Here is an 18,675-nt window from a genome sequence, read left to right on the forward strand (position 1 = left end):
GGTAGAGTACTGAGACCTACTCTACTACTCTACCTAGCCCCTCTCTGGTGGGTAATTTGGATTTCAGGTGCCACCAGCGCAACAACAATGCAAACCCCTCGCAAAACACGATAAACGAAAGGGCTCTGCACGTGAAAGAGAGGCGCACGAAAAGAGTGCACGCACGAGCAGCTGTGGCTGTGCAAAAACAAACAAAAACGCCCTTGGACTGCCGCTTACCAAGTGGCAAAGGGAAATACTATGTTACGGCACAAGATCCCTACAGGCGAACCACCCATTCGGGTAATCGATCTTCACCATCTGCGTCCAAAGCGGTCCGAAACGCGAAATCGGTAGACGTGGGTGGGCAATCAGGCCGAGCCGCTGTGGCGACGGGCAGAGCGAGCCACACCAAGCAAACAAGTGTGGCGAAAGTGTGGCTACGACTTTCCGTCATCCCAGTTGCACATGGAGTAGTACTTACATTGCCTAGAGTAGTAGGGTACGACAGTAGAGTAGTACAAGAACAGTGCCTGAGCTGTTGATCTTCCAACGACAGGACGTGTGATAGGATCGACGAGTGAGGATCCACCATCCTGAGCTCTTCCTGTGGAATGGCCAAGTGTACTCAACCTTCCTAGCAGCGCGGGGAAGAGAGACTGCGTGCGATATCCTCTCTTTTCGACCTGGTTAGCACTAGTACTCTACTCTAGAGTACACTATAGTACTCTACCCTTACGCGTCCTCTGTCGCGTTCCCGGTGCAAGGGTTTCGGATTTCGGGGCCCACGACGACTCTTGCCCTGCATGAATGGTGGCGAAGGACTGTTGCTCGCCATTGGGACTGACCAGCGAGAGAGATCCAAAATCGATAGGAGTACTAGACTACTTAGTACTGTATCTACAAGCTCCCTGACTGGAGCTTGACGCTGGTTTCGAGGGGTCGCCAACCTATTCGCAAGGGTAAAGGTATTTGTTGTATGCCCAGTTTGCCACTATGGTAGGAAGCCAGTCAAGATCCCAATCTCCTTGTGTCTTTGCCTGACTGCCTCCTGACTCTGTGCGCACCTGTGAGGTTTGCCAGGTAGCTGTGGCTGTCTCCAGGGATCATTCATTGGCAAGAGTTGTACACGTTTCATGGAGTACTGTATACTCTACTAGTACGGCGACAAAAATGAATGAAGCACAGCTGCTCATCTCCAGTACTGATCGCCCCGTTCTCATGCACAAACATGTCATGATTATGCCAGCGCATCTGCAGGATGGCACACCCCTTGAACTGTTCCCCCTTCACCTTCACAAACTTCACCGCATGTCGCCGTGTTGATTCGTGATTGCCGTGCTGCACTATGACGTCAAGTGTCGGAGCCGATTTCTTTAGGCCCGGAGAGCCCCATGTCGCGATCGCTGTCGGCTATACCTTCCCCTGCCACGGTAATCTCATGGCGCCCAGGATCCCCATACACAAGGTAGACGAGAATGCAAAACTTTAACATCGGTACGTGGCCGGTACATGATATGGTGACGTAATTGAGACTACTACTAGGCCATGGATGGTACGACCTGGCCGGTACGTGAGGGTAGTTTTGAGCGCATGATTTCTTCTCTAGCTTGGATCCCCACATCGCATCAGCTTGAGCCGATTGTGATCAAAGCGTGATGAAAAGGAATGAGTAGCGGGACCATCTGAGTCGTGCGATAGTTGGCGCTTACCAGGATGGCTTCCTCAAGGATACGTGCGGCAGCGCTTCGTGAGTTTGCAAACATTGATTTGAAACATGGGAATCGTGGAAGGAGTCGTGTGTTTCTAGAGTTCTCTACGACGAACTCAAGTCTCATCGAGGCCTTGCGACGATAATCCGTGTGAGATATCGTGGTGCCCCAATTCAATGGTCCAGGCGCATGGCTTGCAACGAAAGAGAGAGGTGCAACATTCGTAACGTTTGCAATGGCAGAATATTCATTGAGCATCCATAAGACCATCCCCGGCAAAATCGTATCCAACGACCAAACGCCATCTCTGTATATACTGCAAAGAAAGTTGACAGTCCTGTTGCCATTCAAGTTCGCGCTCATGTATATATCGCGATTCGTTGCTGCCCGCCCTGTGTTCGTGTTCAAACTTTGCTTTACAATCTGAAGCCGCTAGAAAGGGTAAAGTAATGGTATAATGGGTATCGTAATCGAACCAGAAGAGAATAAACGATGTGAATCAAAAGCGAAGTGAAATCGCCCATAACAGAGGCGAGTGGTATCTCCAAAGCGCTCAACGCCAAATGGTGTGAAGTTGTCCCGGAATATCAGCCGAGGAAAATAATTAGGCCGCGGTGAGCAATGCGCGGTTTACTCTAAGCGTATCGATAGTAGTGCCATGATAAGAAACCCAGGATGAAACGTGTGACAGTTGTGGCACATTGTGTGTGTGGGGGGGGGGGGGGGGGAGGGAGGAAGAGAGAGCGATAAAGTTGGCGTCTAGAACAGGAGGCGTAGTTCGTAGCCTGACGAGTGGATGTTCTCAATCACATTGATCTCGCCATCAACTTGGACATCAGTAGGTCCAGCGTCCCATTCTCGCTTCATGGATTGTGTTGGGGGGGTTCCAATTTCATGGAACTCGGCTGTCATGTCTTGTTGTTCTGGGATCCGGTTAATCGCTTCATCGTCCATTAGAATCTGCAATCCTTTTTGGTTGATCCGTATCGTCCGAGTTACCTTGGTGGGCTCAACCTTGGCTTTCACAGCAATGCTGCTGACGAGTTCTTTCACGGTGCGTTCCATGAGGTAGATGGCGCGATAATAGTTGTCATCGGATTGTCGACCGGCGATTCTGGGTTGCACAAAGAAACAAGCCACTGCAAAAAGCTGTCAGTAGATAATTCATAGACAGAAATTTGGAAGGGGGGCAAGATTTTTTAGATTTTTTCTTGTTTGATTAAAAGCACGTACCTGGCTTGAGCATAGGCTCGGGTGGTGGTTGATAAGTCTGGTCCACCCCAAGAGCCTCGATCCATCCGGATAAAGCATGATCATCTGCGTAGGGTCGTTGGACCTTGGTGGGGACATCAGCGCCGCCCTGGATAGCAGTCATAGCCTTCAAATCACCGGTAGCCGTCTGGGGAACGTTCCGCCATTCGTTTGATGGCATGCGCGATGGTGGCTGGAAAGGTTGTGGCCGCTGGAAGGATGTTCGACGCTTTTCAGAGGTAATGGATTGTGAGCTCGGTGTTGGTGATACAGCAGAGGACGCGGCAGTCTGTGACCCTGTGGCCTCCCACATTTGTGCGTCCACCGTCGTCTCCATCTTGGAAAGATCCGACGGAGCAGAGGACAATTGTACTGGATGCAGGTCCGGATCATCCTGTTCATCGCCCTTGAGATACAGGACGCTGACAGGTCTCGTGGAGCTAAACATGTCCTGTAGCGCTGCTAATTTGATGTGCAAATCCTCTTCCGCCGCAGGCCTGGCTCCAGTATTCGAACTGGCCGAGGACAAGGACCAGGTCCTCTTGTGTTTGGCGACCTTTCCGGGTCGGCCATTAGCACTGCTCTTCGATATGGAGCCACTGCGTTTACGTTTGCCAAAGTCTTTCATGCCCGACTCTGCTTGTGCAATTTGTTGCTTCATCTTGTCAATGGTCTTCTTGACGTGGGCGACATCATTGGAAAGTTTGCGCTCTGCTCCGTGATCGCGAAAGAGCTTCACTTTGCAGTAGCAAAGCTCGGGGCCTGATGTGTCTTGCGGGGGTGCAGCGGCCTCGGTCATCAGCTCTGTTTTTGCGCATAACCGAACGGGAATCCCCTTTACCCCCTTGGAGTGGCTAAAGTCGGTGGATAAGAAGTTGAATCGTACGGCAAGGGAGCACTCGGGTGCGGTGGCGTGTGCTGGTGTCCAGTTGACGACAAACCCGTCGAATGAGGAGGACTCGAGCTCGACCCTGGGCCGCCCTTGTTGAGCCTCTCCGCCGCCTACTTGGCTTGGGTCGACGAATTCGACGGCTTGAAGACGACCGCCTCGCTGATGCGCTTCATTCGTTCCTCGGCCTTCCTTCCAGAGTTGCCAACAGCCGGCAGGGCGCTGCCTTTGTTGTTCGTCTTCAAAGGAAATGCGAATAAAAGTCCTGTATCTGAGTGACAGGGACGGAGCTTGGAGGGGCGCTGTATCCACGAGTGAGATGGAGTAGGCCTGTCCCTTGTTGAGATAGGTGACGGGCACCTCGTCTGATTGCTTAATCATAGCCGTTGGCGCATTTAGAGTGACATGGTATCGGAAGCTGGGCGCGGTTAGTACCGAGGATACAAAAAGCCATGCACATGGGCCAGATGCAACACTCGACCTACTTTTGCGTGGGTGCCGAAGGCAGATGGGTAGCTGTCGGAGCAGCCATGTTACTGCCGTAGGCTTGGGGCGCATATCCAATCAACGGCGATTGTTCCTGCATCTCCATCTCTGGCACCATGTTGTTGTCCATGGACGGCTCGTCGTGAGACTGCGCCATGACCCCATGGTCGAAGGCGGAAGGCTGGTGGGTGAATTGATGCGGCGCAAAGGACTGAGAATGTTGCGACTGCATGGCAAACGGGTTGACATTTTGGAAGTGGTGGGCGCCCAAGGCGTGCGGAGTGAAGCCATGGTGGAGTTGGCTGGGCACCGTCTGGCCTGCGTGCAGGGCACCCTCTGAAGTGGGGAGAGACAAGGGAGTGCCCAATCCGAAGCTGAAGCCTGGCGTGTGCAGGTCGCCGGCCTGGCTGTGATAGAGGGTGTTGGTGCCGCCGGGGGTTGGCGTGTAATAGCCCGGAGGCTGATTGGCGAACGAGGTGAAGGCGAAGCTGTTGGGGTCGAGCAGCGAGGGGGTAAACCTCCAGGGTTCGTTGCTTCCGCGCGGGGTTGGGTCCTGATCTTTGATGTCCTCGTGGTCGTTGAGATTTCTGCGCGCAATCGGTCTTGTCAGCGCGGGGAGGTTGGCGCATGCAGAAAGGGGGGAGACGGAGAGAAGGGAGAGAGGGAGGGGGTGAAGAGGCGGCGAAGATGATTGGTGTTGGCGGAGCGGGGCGCACGGAAGGGACAATGAGTCCGCGCGCGCAAATGATGGGCATGGACATGGACATGGACACATGGGACTTTTTCGCAGACATGGCATTTCTGACTTACCGAGAAGGGTGGGCAACATCAAGAGCGTCTGCGAGGCTATGGCCTGGCGGGCCCGCAACCGAATGCGAGCGCTGTCCAAGATGCGGGAACGAGGCCTTGAATTCCTCGAGCCCAGCTGGTTTTTTCGTATTTGTTCTAATGTTTTGTTCGCAGGAAGCGGTCAGCGTCGTGGATGGTGGTTGTGACGATGGGTGGTGGATGAGCAAGGGCAAAAACGCGACGCGCGCGCTGCCAGCGTAGTCGAGCTAGTGACATGCACATTGCAGATGGAAGGGCAGGTTGGCGACGAACATGGACAGACTGCACGTACCGGTTGCGAAACATGATCGCGGAGAGAGAGCAGGTCGCAGAGGAAGAGGGACGGCGTGCGCATCGAGAGGGGAAGAAAAGTCAAAGGCCAGGCAGTGGTGGTGGAGGGATGGGAAGGGGGTCTTGTACTCTTGCTGGGGTGTGTGGATGAAAAGCGGACGGAGGGGGGCCCACAGTCTAGACCAGAGAGAGCAAGACGAGCAAAGAGCCAAGAGTCAAGAGAGACTGAGAGACTGTGAAAAAGTGAGAGTGAGAGTGAGAGTGAGAGTGAGAGTGAGAGTGAGAGGGAGAGGGAGAGGGAGAGGGAGAGTGAGGGTGAGGGTGAGGGGGGGAGAAAGAGGAGGGTCAAGCCAACAATGGGGTCAAGCCACAGCTGCTGTCTGGGCCAGGGCCGGAGGTCAGACGTCTTTTTAGCTCGTAGCAAAGCAAAGCAAAGCTGGGAGCTGGGCCAACAGTGACCAACAAGTGAGCGCACCGACACGCGCCTGACGGGATTGCTCGAGGGCCGCGCGTGGCATGGGGAGGGGGCGAGGCGGGTGGGGTGGGGAGGTGAGAGGAGGATGTGGGTGTGGGTATGCAGATGGGGAGGGGGAAGGATGAGGAGGAAGAGGAGGGGGGGGGGGGGGCTGGGCCTAGGCCTTACACACAGCCTATACTCTACAATACTACACACACACACACACTCACACACACAGACAGACAGACACACACATGGTACTCGTGGTACTCGTGGTAGTAGGGTAGTAGGGTAGTAGTAGAGTAGTAGGTACCTAGTACCTAGTACATACTGTGCAAGTCCCTAGGGTACCGTCGTCGTCTTCGCCGTCGCGTACTAGGACCCGTACAGTAGGTACCCATACCCACCATAGAGCAGACAGCCTTCCCTACCGCCCTAATGCTTGCAAGCCCCCAGCTAGCCCGTCTTTCCGGTCTGCGTTTTTTGGCGCTGGCCCGCCCATTCCTGTGACCCGCCGCCGCCGCCGCCTTGTCGGTGCACGCACGCACGCACACATGTGTATTGGATTGTACATACCTACTCATACTACTATACTAGGAGTACCATGAGGTGGATGAGATATACACCTACTCTACATAGTACCTAGCACGACCATACTCTACCATCAGAGTACAATGCTGATCAGCCGCAAGGCCATCGGTGCACAGCCACAATCGCCTGTCCTGCCCTACCGTGCAAGGAGTAGCCGCGAGCCGGCCGGCTGCCAATCACTAGGTGAATTGTACGGTAGTGGTCCAAGTGGTAGGTATGAGCATAGTACTCTACACAGACTAGAGTACTCTGCCGTGTACAGTACCTAGTAGTACACCTACAACGGTATCAGCACAGGTCCCAAACAGGTGCGGATTGTCGCTGCACCGCACATCAATCGACGCCAGGGTGGCTGTTGCTGTGCTTCTCGAACCCAGGCCTGCATCAGTGCGAGTGTGAGGCTGCTCTACTCTACTTTACTCAATACCAGAGACTCTGGTAGTCCATCTCCCCAGCTACGGAGTAGCAGTAGTAGTAGTAGTAGTAGTAGTAGTAGTAGTAGTCCATACTGTACCTACTCCACTCTACAACATGAGCGATCCTATCCTTTCCAATCTCCCACCCGCAATCTCTCCTCGCATCTTGACCAACCGTCGCAGCGCCTACCTGTGTAGTAGTACTGTGTTGTGTGTGTGTGTGTGTGTGTGTGTGTGTGTGTGTGTCTGCAGTGTGCATTGGCGCCGAAATGCCAAATGACATGTGCCGGCAGCGCCCGTTGTCCCATTCGTGTTTCCAAGAACCGCACCGCTATCGCCCATCCATGGCTCCTCGGCCCTCCATCCAACCCTGCACCTTTTCCCTTCCCTTCCCTTCTCTCCTCTCGCCCTCGACGCCCCATTTCGCCCCTGTTGCCCGCTCACACTAGCCCCTACGTGTGCTAGTCTGGGTACAGCCACAGATCAGACTGGAGGCTCGCCAGAAGTCCGAACGTTGCAACCAATCTCCTAATTGGGCGTTGGCGCCGTGTCGCTTGCCATGAACCAACCTCAACCTGCCCTGCCCTGCCCTGCCTCTCTCGCCCCTCGCCTCTTCGCCTCTCTTTAGCCTCCACGCTTACCGTAATTCCTGACCTTGATTCTGATGGCTGTCAAGCCGAGATTAAGGAGCCCCTAGGCGACGCCTTGCCAGCCATGCAGTCACCAGACACAGCAGCACCTACCTAGTAGGTAGGTACGGTACATGGTGTATGTACACAGTACGCCAACCGTGTTGCCTGCCATCAACGGCCTTTGCTCATCGTCACAGTGCTTGTGCGTGGCCGAGGAGGCGCACAAGACAGTCCATGACGACAACCCAGAGCAGGCGGGGGACTCGACGACTGCCCATGGCAAGTGGCACCGCTCGCTTCGCTGGCCGTTGCAGAGCTTGGGCCATGTCGCCCAATCGTGGGGCTGATGGAACCATCATCCGGTCCCAGTGACGGAGAAAGCCATCTGCAAAAGGCCATGATGGTGTAAGTACAAAGCATGTAAGAGTACAGAATGCACTGTGTAAAAATAAGTGTGGCAACGGGTTACCAGCCCAAGGATCGGCAGAGGTGCATGGACGAATCGCTGGCCATGGCCGATTGTACTTCCCATCCTCTCGCGGCAGAGCACTCTCGAAAACGGGCATGATGAACATTGTGGCACGGTCGAGGACGTACTCGCCACACATGCCGCACCTGTGGCGTAAGCTCTTGTCGATCGCCTCGCCTAACCACCCAGTTCCCATCCTAGTAGAGTACCCTATGATTTGCTGCCCCATAAGAGGAAAAAAAAAAAAAAAAGAGGACGCGTAGCCGTGCAGAATCGAAGGCCTGGCGTCTTGGAAACGGACATGTGGGCCATGAGCAAAATGTGGCGAGTTCATCCAAAGGATAGGTACCGGTACTCTACTCATGCGCTCGGGTAGTTTGAGTATCATGTGATTTGCCACTGCTACATCCTGGCTATCTTGATGGCACAAGACAAGTAACGTGATCCTCAAACTAGCCGAGATAACTAGTACAGTAAGCAGAGTAGAGTACAGAACCTACTGGTAGCCTGCCTGGTACCGGTAGACCGAGGGCAATAACTTCCGGACTAGTACGGTACTCGACTGTCAAATTCCCAGGTGCCGTGTCTCCTCGAGCCTGCATTACCCACAACGGGCACATGAGCTGACTTCCTGTGCTACTCCTAGTACTACCGCCGGTCCTGTCGATGATGAAAGACGACACCCTCTTCGCATTCTCTAACCTCGAACGCTGGTAATAATAGGTTCCCCAATCGTTTTTGTATCCTTGCCCCTCCCTATGTGCCATGCTCATTGTTCATGGCTTCCATCTATACTACAGCCACAATCATCTTGGGCCACAAGGCATCCAGTTTCATATATACATGTACCGACTATAGTACCCAGGCCACCTGTAGTCCTTAGTCCTCGCAGCGAGCACATTGCTGTGCAGCCTCAACCAATGCTTTGTTCTTGCCGCAGCCATTAGCACACTACTCTACCTGGACATGAACACTTTTGCACAATCTGGACAATCGGCATGACTACCCATGATGCAATCACTCTTCAACTGACATCTTCCTTGGTATACCGTAGGACCACGCACCTCTGCTGCAGTGCCTCGTTACACCGACTTCTTTGGATGATACAGCCAACCTGGGTGCACGCTGGCCAAATACATCCATTGGCTGCACGCTGTCGTGTGCGAGTCTCGTGCTGTAGCCTACTACTCTACTAGCCTTCATCAATTCAGTGCCTTCAAAGAAGGAAGGGATCTGTCATCTATCTACCGCAAAGCCAAATGTATGGTGGCGTCCGACTGTCTTCTCCTTCGGCCGCAGCCAAAGCCACCATCGTCTCAGGATCCCGACATTCAGTGAGCGGACCCATGGGCGCTACTGCGGATTCCAATGTGCCCAGCATTTGGCTTGGGCTGCCTGTGCCTACTCATGCACTCAGGTAGTTTGAGAGTCACATGATTTGCCTCTGCTACATCTTAGCTGTCTTGATGGCACAAGACAAGTAACGTGACTCTCAAACTACCCGAGATGACTAGCCGTAAAGACTGGCTCAAGGCTGTTGCGTTACTGCTCCTTGAAGCCCGTACGCATGCTCGAATCCGAGTCACGACGTCCGTCTGCAGGTTTGGCAAAGATGGTCTGTAAACTTGACGTCGACTCCTCTCGCCGCGTACGACCAAGTGTCCCAACGGGACTGGGAATCTTCGAAGGTTTTTGTATGTCTACACTCGAGGGTTGTGATGAAGGAATCGCGAGGACTGAATGCGCTCTAGGCGCAATGCGGCCGTGTTGTAGTGATGGCGATTCTTCCCACTCCGAGGACACCTCTCCCGAGAAGCTGTGCGTGTACATGTCAAACGCCTCTAGTTCTTCGAGTTGATCATCACCAAGGTCAAAGGAGAAATGACGACGACGTTGTCGACCGATACCGAGCTGCGGCTGGGATTGGAACCTCCTCAGCTTGTGTCGTTGAATCGAATGTTGCCCCAGTGGATTGCCAGTAGACGTATCGGGCTTACCCAAGGCAGGGGAACAGGCTTGGATGCCTTGCTCTCCGCTGGATCGCGGACAGGTTTGTGTTTTCTTGACAGTGGACAACAAGGCCACGAGTCCGTCGACGAACGTGTCAATCTCTATACCACGACGCCTTGCAATCAAACCGCCAAGTTGACGAAGCGCGATGATTGAATCGCATTCCAGCTTCGAATCTGTCGACATGCGTGGACCTGTTATCTTGTCTACTGACAGCCCACCCAGGTTGTCAGACACATCATCAGCATGAAATGACCATTCTTCGTTCCCTCGAACTATACTTTTCAAGTCGAGCTCACTTTGAACTTTGCGCGACAGTCCTGAGCTGTGATTCCTATCACGCAATCCGACTGGAGGCTGGTCTGCATGGGTATCGACAAGATACTTTGACAAAGTAGCCATCTTCTTGGAGGGCGAGACTGGCCGTTGGAAAAAGACTATGTCGTTAGCCTCTGTGCATACAATACCTACAGCGCTTACAGACTCACGTTGCTGACTTTTTGATGGCATTTGACTGTCTCGCTCTTCAGCGCACAATAATTTGACTGTGGGTAGATGTTTGTCGTGGGAAATAGTCTTGGGGTGGCCTCGCTTTCGATCTATGACACTGCCCTGTCTGGCTCTGAAGAGACTATGGAGGGGTAAGCATATCACTACAAAGTACAGAAATTCGAGACTGACCCTGTCATGCCACTGGTGCCGTTCGCTATCAGAATCTCAAGCCGGCGGATCTCAGCTTTATAACACAACTCTGATTCCGCCCAATGATCCTCTGCTATCGTCCAGCTCGTCAATGTATCCTGTAGCAAAGTATCAAGACGCTCCTTCTCGTGTCGCGCCCTCCTGTAGTCCTCGAAGACGCGGAAGAGTCCACTATGATGCTCAAGTGGGATGGGCGTGGTGAAGCTAATCATATGCGAGTGAACTGATTGCAAGGCAAGCAGCGGATCGACGTAGAACTGCAAGGGTGGCGACGACTCACTCCACGGTTCATTGAAGTCGGGAGCTTTGGAAGACTCTTTGAAGCTGCTAAACAGTGAGGTGTACCTTGCAACCCTCGGCTTGGAGTTGGGACGCGGTGTCTGTGGCTCAGAGTGTTCGCTCTGAACGTCATCTGCGTCAGTAATCGCGGGCGTCAATCGCGACATACTTGACGGAGTCTCTGGGCGGCTGCTTTGGATTGTTTTCCTCCATCCCGTTGCAGTGCGTCGGTCGCCTGAGTCTTCTCCGCTTACATCTCTCGACGTTGTCTTGATGGGAGGCAGGGCTCGCGGTTGCTTGCCATGGATTTTCTTGCGCCAGCCCTTGTCTGGCATTTCTTCTGTTGCAATAGAGATTTAAGGCTATTGGATCTGGAATCATGGGAAGTCTGCAGACAGTAACTACCTACCAGGCGCAGGAGGCCTTGATAAGAAAGGTGACAGCTTGCCTACGGTAGCAAACAGAAATGCGCAACATGGCTCGAAGTAGTAGGCACGAGAGCGGAAGCAGCTTCCATCCACACCTTCAATTTCGCTCACGTAGTTACCGACACCTCACGACAAACGCGATCGGGTCCGTTGGAGGATATCATCTACCGGTACGTCATTGTTCCTAACCTGAGGCGGGTTCTCAGTCTATGCAAAGTGCAACAACGTACGGAAGCTTGCAACTATTGCCCTTTGTCATTTTTGAAGCTTCCGCGTTCTCCGTCAACATTGAGGGAGGCCGCGTCGAGAGGGATCGAGGGTGGATGTCTTGTGCAGAAAATGATATTAGGGAGTTCGGTTCAGGCCAAGGCCACACCAAGCTATCGAGTCTGCCCTCTTTACGAGCTGCATATAGATAGATGATAGATGAGAACACATTGTGTCGAACTTTGGGTTGTATTGTTCTCGTGGCAGCTGAAATTGCTGCGTACCTAGGGTAGTGACATGCTTGGAGAGCGCATTGAACAGCAGGTCCCCATGATATATCATGGTGGGGTACCGGTACCGGTAGGTCACCATTTGGGCAACGACTTCTGTGACAACAGCAGCAAAAACCTGTGCTCATTCTAAGATAGGGACTACGATACCAAAGGAACTTGAAAGTGTATTTAGATGGTATAGTACCCCACGCGCTGGTCCGATTCTGTATCTCAGTCATTGATGTTTCGGCTGGGTTTGAGTACCGTTTCACGTCAACATAGCAGTTAGCACCGTCCAAGCGACTTGACGGCAACATGGACAAGGTCAATATTTCAACATACAAATGGCTAGTCGAGGTCTTTGAATACGTTGAAGATTCATGACTTTTCAGAGCATGCCCTTGTATTGCATTCCCATCAAGGTCACGAGTGAATTCAGAGTCTCTCACGTCTCGGAATAACAGGCTCGTTCCCCCAAGATGCCTACCCACTCCTCTCCACGGTCAGACATCTGCAACACCACCTCTTCCCGTTCCCGTCGTCTTCTCCAGCAACCCGCGACACACCCAAAACATCTCAGTAGGCGATCTCCCGCCATTCTTTCCCCATACGGTCCATCGAGACTTCAGGCCCCCGTTGTCCCAGCATTGCGCAGTACTGATCTCAAGTCAGGAATTCCCTACATCGCCTCCACATTCACAAGGGAAAAAGCCAACCCGGTTTCAGGCATCATATGAGGCAGTCGCAGCCCCGACGACTACTACGTACTTGTCACTGGGAGCACGGTGACAATGGGCCTGAGCATGGTATAAAGAACATGCGTTCAGCCTGCTAGACCGGCCGCTCACTACCAAATCGCAGCAATCAGTCAGCCTTCCCATTCTAATCTGCCCAACCACTGTACATTCTTTTTGTCGCCGGGCGACTTTTCAACGACTTTCCCATCATCTCAGATATACCCAGACCACACCAGCCTTTGCCAGATTCTACTACCTTCCAGCCGTAAACATGAGATTCACCGTATTCGCCACTGTTCTCTCCATGGCTGCTTTTGCCATTGCTGCGCCTATCGCTTCTGAGGGTATGTTGTTCTCTTACGTCGCCTCCTCAACACAAGATGTTAATCCAAATTCAGACGTTGTAGTTCGTCAGAACCACGGCATGTGCGTGAAGGGTACAGCTGGAACGATTGAGGAGATTGAAGGGTGCTAGACACGATACCCCTATAGATGGACGAAAGCGAGGACGAACAGAATACATCAGGCAACTTTCAAGCAGACCATCACCACAAAGTGCCAATGAGTGCAAGAGCCGGTGTGAGCACTATTCTCTATACGGTTCAAGATGGAGAAGTGTATTGGCTGCTAAAGAGTGGAATATCAAACTAATGGAAATACAACTTAGCGTCAGTGATGCGATATATCTCACGGGCACTTCTCATGCATGGAACGTGAATGGCCGTTATGTCTCGTATATCTCTTCAGCATGCCGGGGGACGTGGTCCATAACACCACAGTTCTAATTGCACCGTTCCACACAATTCAGAGGGAGAAGCGGTCGAGATCTAGAACCGCCAACTGTGATTAACCCATGGGATATTGCAGGATATAGTCCTCAGTTTTCTAGCCAAGGTTGAATCTCTGTATGGGTGGCACATACTATGCTTCATACACATGATAAAGAGCAGTTCTACGCACCAATTGCCGACGGCCAATTATAACACTATCTCTCAACACCACACCTCTACCAACGCCATGCTACTAGACTCTCACATCAATACTTTAAGCCTGAGGCTGCGTGATGGGAGCCTGGGCCGGGTCAGCAGCCACAGGTGCCGCCGGTGCAGGCGCACCAGCATCTTGTATCTGAGGCGTCATTCCTGTATTGTCGATAGCATTGTCGTCATTCTTCTTGGCCCACTTGGGTTCCTTTACCCACTGTGGATCCCACCATGGCCCCGCATCGCTCAATTGACATCCCTTCTCACACTCGCAACTGCCGCCAAACGCCTTGGGCAAGTTCTCTGCTGGGACCTGAGCCAACAGCTCAGCCTGGTATCCGCTCCCCAAGACGTGGATCTTGGCGCTTGTAACTGGGTCGAGGAACTTCTTGACAACGCTGAAGACGCCTGAGAAACCCCAGGGTGCGTTGATGACGTACATCTTGCCGAGACGCTCAGGGTAGTAGTTTTGGGAGATTGCAGAGACGGCTTGCAGGTAGCCGTAGACCGAGGTAGCTTTGGCGATGCCGACGCCCTTGAGGTCCATGATTGTACACGAGGTCTCGAGAAGGTAGCCGCTCTTGCGGGAGCAGGCGGGCAGACGTGGGTCAGCCATCTTTTCGTACTCGCAAACGAGATTCTGGATCATGCGATCTTGCGAAGTAATCTTGCCGAGGGCGGTGAGATCGACCTTGCCGAGCTGCTCAATGTAGACGGGGCGGCCATCCTGTGCAGTGTAGGGGTAAGTAGTTGCAGTGTAGACAAAACGGGGAGAGATGTTGGAGGGGAAGTGGAACGCACCTTGTCAGTCTTGTGGTAATACTGCGGATAGTACTCAAAGACCTGGGGTCGCTCCTTGTAGTCAAAGGTGCGGACTAGCTCCTCCACGCCGATACCAGCGTACTCGTTCCGCCATTTCTCGCAGTCCTGGAACCTGTAGCGGCGTCAGTAGGGCAGTAGAGCGCGAGCTCGAGGTTCGGCAGCCACGCGGGGAGGAGGGGGGGTAACCCACATCTTCTTGGCCAGCTCCACATTGAACTTGCGTGCGCGGAGAAATCGTAGCTGAGCAGGATCTCTGGTCAGTTTGTTGCTTGCTATACAGGCGAAAGGCGTGCGAGGGGTAGGCCGGGGAAGAAGACCAGGCATACCAGTGTCAGCGTGTCAAGATTCTTGGTATGTCCCTCCTGCTCGAGAAGGCTCCGTAGCTGGTGCACCTGGGCATCTTGCTCGGGCGTTGTATGGCCAGGATGTCCACTCTGGGGGGTGGGCGCCGTTGTGGGATAGTCGTAGTCGTCGTACTTGGGGTCGAGCTTGAGCTCGTGGGCTGGTGCCGTCGCCATGGTATTGTGGGCGTCGTGTTGATGTGGAAGTCGTGTCCAAAGGGAAGCAAAACGAGAGGACTGGGAGGAGGAGCAGGAGCAGGAGGAGCAGGCAGAAGAGGAACAGAAGAGGAGCAGAGGCCACAAGTCTGGGAAACTGCGGTGAGCGGGCGCCGTGAGAATGTTGACCAAGAAGAGAAGCCCGGGGCAGCGTCCAAGGTCCGCCGACGTTGATGTTACGACGAAGCGGGCCTAGCAGGTCAACCGGGCGCTCAACGCCCCTCCCCGGCCCCAGACAAAACTCGATCAGCCCCTCATCCTTGGCATCAGCCTCACCGTCTGGACTTGCCCCCGTCTGGAATCTGAATCCTCCCTTCTGCGACGACAGCGGATGGCAGAACCACATGACGACAAGTTGCCATTGTTACGCAGGTTTGTAGTTGCTCTGCATCACATCACATCACAGCGCCGTAGACGGCTTGGTTGTCAAAAAAGGGGGGAGGGGCAGGGGGGGTGTCAGTGAATACACGCAGTCAGTTCCTCCTGCTCCCAAGCAGAGGACACGGCGTTTTGGTAAAGCTAGTTGATACATTGCAGACAGAAGCCAACGCAAACATTTCCCAAACAAAATCCATCGCAGAACCCGAAAGACACACAAAACACCCCTCAACCAGCCAACCAGCCAAGACACGTGCTTCGTACCTGTGGGAAACAAAAGAGTGAAGGTGACCTGTCTACTGTGCTGACGAGCGAATACGAACAGAACAACAGGGTCTAATACACCAGCCAGAAAACAACATACATCGTGTGAGATTCGTGCACTGGCCATCTGCAATTCCTCCCCAACCCCCACCCTCCTTTCCCTTTTCCATAAAAACAAACATGGCCCAGTCCGCACATCTTACCTACCACGCAGACCAAATGAAATCGGTCGCCATGGAGATTCCTAAATCTCCCTCATCAAAGCCCACCATACCAGACGCGCGAGCAGAAGAGGGGCATCCGAATACCCAGCAAACGACGCCTGACAAGATGACACGCTCCACATGCAACGCAAGCACATGGACAAGTCTGCAAGTCGATTGTCTCTTTTCTTGTTCAAGATCTCCGGTCTCGTCCACTGCTTGGTCCAAAATCCACTTCAGATATCTTCTTGTCCTTCTTTCGGCCCTTGACAATGTATTGCGCATAGAGAGCCACGTGATCACTAGGGAAATGGTAGTTGGGGAAGCCGGGCACGCGCTGAAGGTAGCCCTTGTCGATGTCGCCGAGGAGGCCGACGACTTGAAGTGTGTTGGTCGAGTACCAGATGTAATCGAGGACGCCCTTGAATTGAGGCACGTAATTTGTAAATGCCAGCTCGCCAATCGCCGCGTAACTCGACTTGAGACTGAACGGATGTGAAATGCCATCTCTTGTAAAGTTGCCATATTTCCGACTCCCGAGATCCGAGTGCGTATTGGAAATGGTACCTTGCGTGATGAGATCGTAGACTCCAGAGTCAGGCAAGGAGTTGAAGTCACCGCATAGGATAACGGGGATCTGAGACCCATCCGAGTATTCCATGGACGGCCCCGGCTCTTGGCTGGGATCAAGTTCCTTGCCCTCTTCGTTATCGCCATTCGTGAATCGATAGACCACCTTGTCTTTGCATGGAGGAAATTTGGCCCATTTGTTGGCCAACTTCGATATGCCTTCCATGAGAATGGCAACCTGAACAAGCTTGACGTCCGTAAAAGCAGGGTTCCAGTACACATGTACATTACCAACAATGAACCTGGATCCGGTGACGCGGTTCTCCAAAAATGCTACGACACCAATGTCGTCACGAGGCATGACACGGTTGAAGATGTCGTGTTCTCCTTTCATATCGGGTCGATTGATGGCAGTATTGGCAAAGTCAATGAGCTGCTTGTCCAGCAAGATATACCTGCGGCAGTTAGTCAAGTTCGTCCATTCGCCCGTTCCTAACACTTACTTGCTGTTCTTGAAGAAAATAGCACACCCATCAACAAGCTTGGCCTCTCTTTCTGCCATGGTTCTCGCCCTAGATTTTGGCCAGAAGACACCCTTGTAATCATTGTGTGCCAGCGCTTCGCGGAAGAACTCATTGAAACTGTCCTGGTCGATTTCTTGCAGGCACACAATGTCCGCGTTGCGTTCGCGCAGCTCCGCCAGAATTAGTTCCCTACGGCTTTCCCACGACAGTGCTGTACTGGGCGTGTAACCATATTGCGATTGTGTACAGTATTTGTCACAAAGGATATTGTAACTCAATGCCGTCACAGTCTCCTGCTGGGAGTCCTGAATCTCGTCAAGCACTATCCAGTCTCGCTCTGGTGGCGCTTCAGGACCAGGAGCATTCTCACGGAAATGCTTGATGAGTTCCGCGGTCCCCTGTTCCATGATGATCTGCTTGAGATCGTCCGGTATAGGATTGCCTTCGATGCCGAGCATCTCTAATTGGTACAAGGACCCTAGCTCATAAGGGAGTTGTTCAATATGATTGTCAAACAGTAGCAGTTGCTTCAAATTTGTGAGCATGCCAATCTCGGGAGGCAAATATTGCAGACTGTTCAGGGAGAGATCCAGGTGCGTGAGGTTGCGTAGTTGGCCAATGTTCTGGTGGATGTAGGTGAGTTTGTTGCAATTGATATAGAGCTTCGTTAGGAAAGTGTAGTTGAAGAGCGCAGGGGTAATGACTTTGAGATTTTGTCCGCCAAAGTCAAGTATTGTCCATATGTGCTGGTCTTTGCCATCTCCTGCTTGCTGAGCTGCAGGCCTATTGCGCTCTTCCTTGTCCGGATCCTTGATCCCGTTGGTCGTGCCTGCCACAATGCTTTTGCTGACACTCGGGTGGATTCTTGCGTGCGAGTGCGATTGGGTCATCTCTCGCGCAGTCTGGGCCAACCGCAATTGCTCTGCCCAATGTTCGTTTGGCGGCTTGCTAAGTCCACTATGCACACTGTTCGGCGTTCCATTCTGCAAGTGGCTTGGGGTGAAGTGGGGCTGCACGTTGGACATGCCTCCGCTTGAGATGTTGTGCTGGTGGTTGTATTGCCCACCATGGTGGCTCCCGGACAATTCCTGGTGCTGCTGGTGGTGTTGGTTCTGGTGCTGATGGTGCTGATTATGTTGGAAGGGCTTGCCGAGGTTCATTTGCATGGAATAGTTTTGCTGGCCAGCCCTTCCATTCATCATGACATTGTGGGTCTGGTGCCCATGACCCTGGTTGAACATTCCGAACTGCTGGGGCGACGACTGGCGTCCGGGGGAGCGTGATGGGGAAGGGGTATCGGCGTTGTTAAACGGTATGCGGCCGCTGTTGGTGGGTGAGCGGACTCGGCTCTGGAGATTGCGAATGGCTTGTGCGTGTTGTGGATAGAAGGTCTGGCCAGCTGCGCGTTGGTAGATGGAGTAGTCGGCCATCTAATGTGTTCGCAGCGCAGAGTATCGAGGGTCCCGGGGGCGGCAGTGCGTGCGCGAGGTCAAAGCCCCGGGACGGTGTCGTGGTAGGAGAGGGCGTCAGGTAGGCGGTGGGACTCGGGCACGCGACTTTCTTCTTTTTAACATGGGCGTCCGTCCTGCTCCTCGACATGAGCTACACTAACAGAGGCGACACCCGGGTAGCATGTATCGGGGTCGTGGTGTGTGTGTGTATGTGTGTGTATGTGTGTATGTGTGGGGTTTTGCGAGAAGCGGAGGGGCCTGGCGCCGGGGGGGACTCGATAAAGACT

At 53.3% G+C, this 18,675-nt stretch overlaps 6 protein-coding genes across 6 annotated transcripts; 2 read left to right on the top strand and 4 right to left on the bottom strand.

The window, feature by feature from the left end:
* Positions 1–2,599: 2,599 nt before the first annotated feature.
* On the bottom strand, positions 2,600–5,451 carry IAQ61_010173 (uncharacterized protein; the record flags this gene model as incomplete). The annotated part of the gene is made up of 6 exons (XM_066098682.1): positions 2,600–2,632; positions 2,691–2,830; positions 2,925–4,249; positions 4,317–4,904; positions 5,128–5,262; positions 5,438–5,451. The coding sequence occupies 6 exons, from the start codon at positions 5,449–5,451 to the stop codon at positions 2,600–2,602; spliced, it is 2,235 nt and encodes a 744-aa protein (XP_065951227.1).
* A 1,088-nt stretch (positions 5,452–6,539) lies between these two features.
* Positions 6,540–7,647, top strand: IAQ61_010174 (uncharacterized protein; the record flags this gene model as incomplete). The annotated part of the gene is made up of 2 exons (XM_003841502.2): positions 6,540–6,694; positions 7,577–7,647. Exons 1-2 carry the CDS (start codon positions 6,568–6,570, stop codon positions 7,645–7,647), a joined length of 198 nt encoding a protein of 65 aa, XP_003841550.1. The 5' UTR covers positions 6,540–6,567.
* A 1,371-nt stretch (positions 7,648–9,018) lies between these two features.
* Positions 9,019–11,327, bottom strand: IAQ61_010175 (uncharacterized protein; the record flags this gene model as incomplete). Its single annotated transcript, XM_066098683.1, has 3 exons — positions 9,019–9,215; positions 9,654–10,556; positions 10,676–11,327. 3 exons carry the CDS (start codon positions 11,325–11,327, stop codon positions 9,019–9,021), a joined length of 1,752 nt encoding a protein of 583 aa, XP_065951228.1.
* A 1,021-nt stretch (positions 11,328–12,348) lies between these two features.
* IAQ61_010176 (uncharacterized protein) lies at positions 12,349–12,636 on the top strand (the record flags this gene model as incomplete). Its single annotated transcript, XM_066098684.1, has 1 exon — positions 12,349–12,636. The coding sequence occupies exon 1, from the start codon at positions 12,379–12,381 to the stop codon at positions 12,634–12,636; it is 258 nt and encodes an 85-aa protein (XP_065951229.1). The 5' UTR covers positions 12,349–12,378.
* Positions 12,637–13,680: 1,044 nt separating this feature from the next.
* IAQ61_010177 (uncharacterized protein) lies at positions 13,681–14,959 on the bottom strand (the record flags this gene model as incomplete). Its single annotated transcript, XM_003841507.2, has 4 exons — positions 13,681–14,346; positions 14,421–14,553; positions 14,632–14,681; positions 14,768–14,959. The coding sequence occupies 4 exons, from the start codon at positions 14,957–14,959 to the stop codon at positions 13,681–13,683; spliced, it is 1,041 nt and encodes a 346-aa protein (XP_003841555.2).
* Positions 14,960–16,036: 1,077 nt separating this feature from the next.
* CCR4 (Glucose-repressible alcohol dehydrogenase transcriptional effector) lies at positions 16,037–18,367 on the bottom strand (the record flags this gene model as incomplete). The annotated part of the gene is made up of 2 exons (XM_003841508.1): positions 16,037–16,868; positions 16,917–18,367. The coding sequence occupies 2 exons, from the start codon at positions 18,365–18,367 to the stop codon at positions 16,037–16,039; spliced, it is 2,283 nt and encodes a 760-aa protein (XP_003841556.1).
* Between the last annotated feature and the right edge of the window lie 308 nt (positions 18,368–18,675).

The sequence above is a fragment of the Plenodomus lingam genome, assembly GCF_022343315.1.
Source record: "Plenodomus lingam strain CAN1 chromosome Unknown contig_8, whole genome shotgun sequence".
NCBI classification, from domain to species: Eukaryota; Fungi; Ascomycota; class Dothideomycetes; order Pleosporales; family Leptosphaeriaceae; genus Plenodomus; species Plenodomus lingam.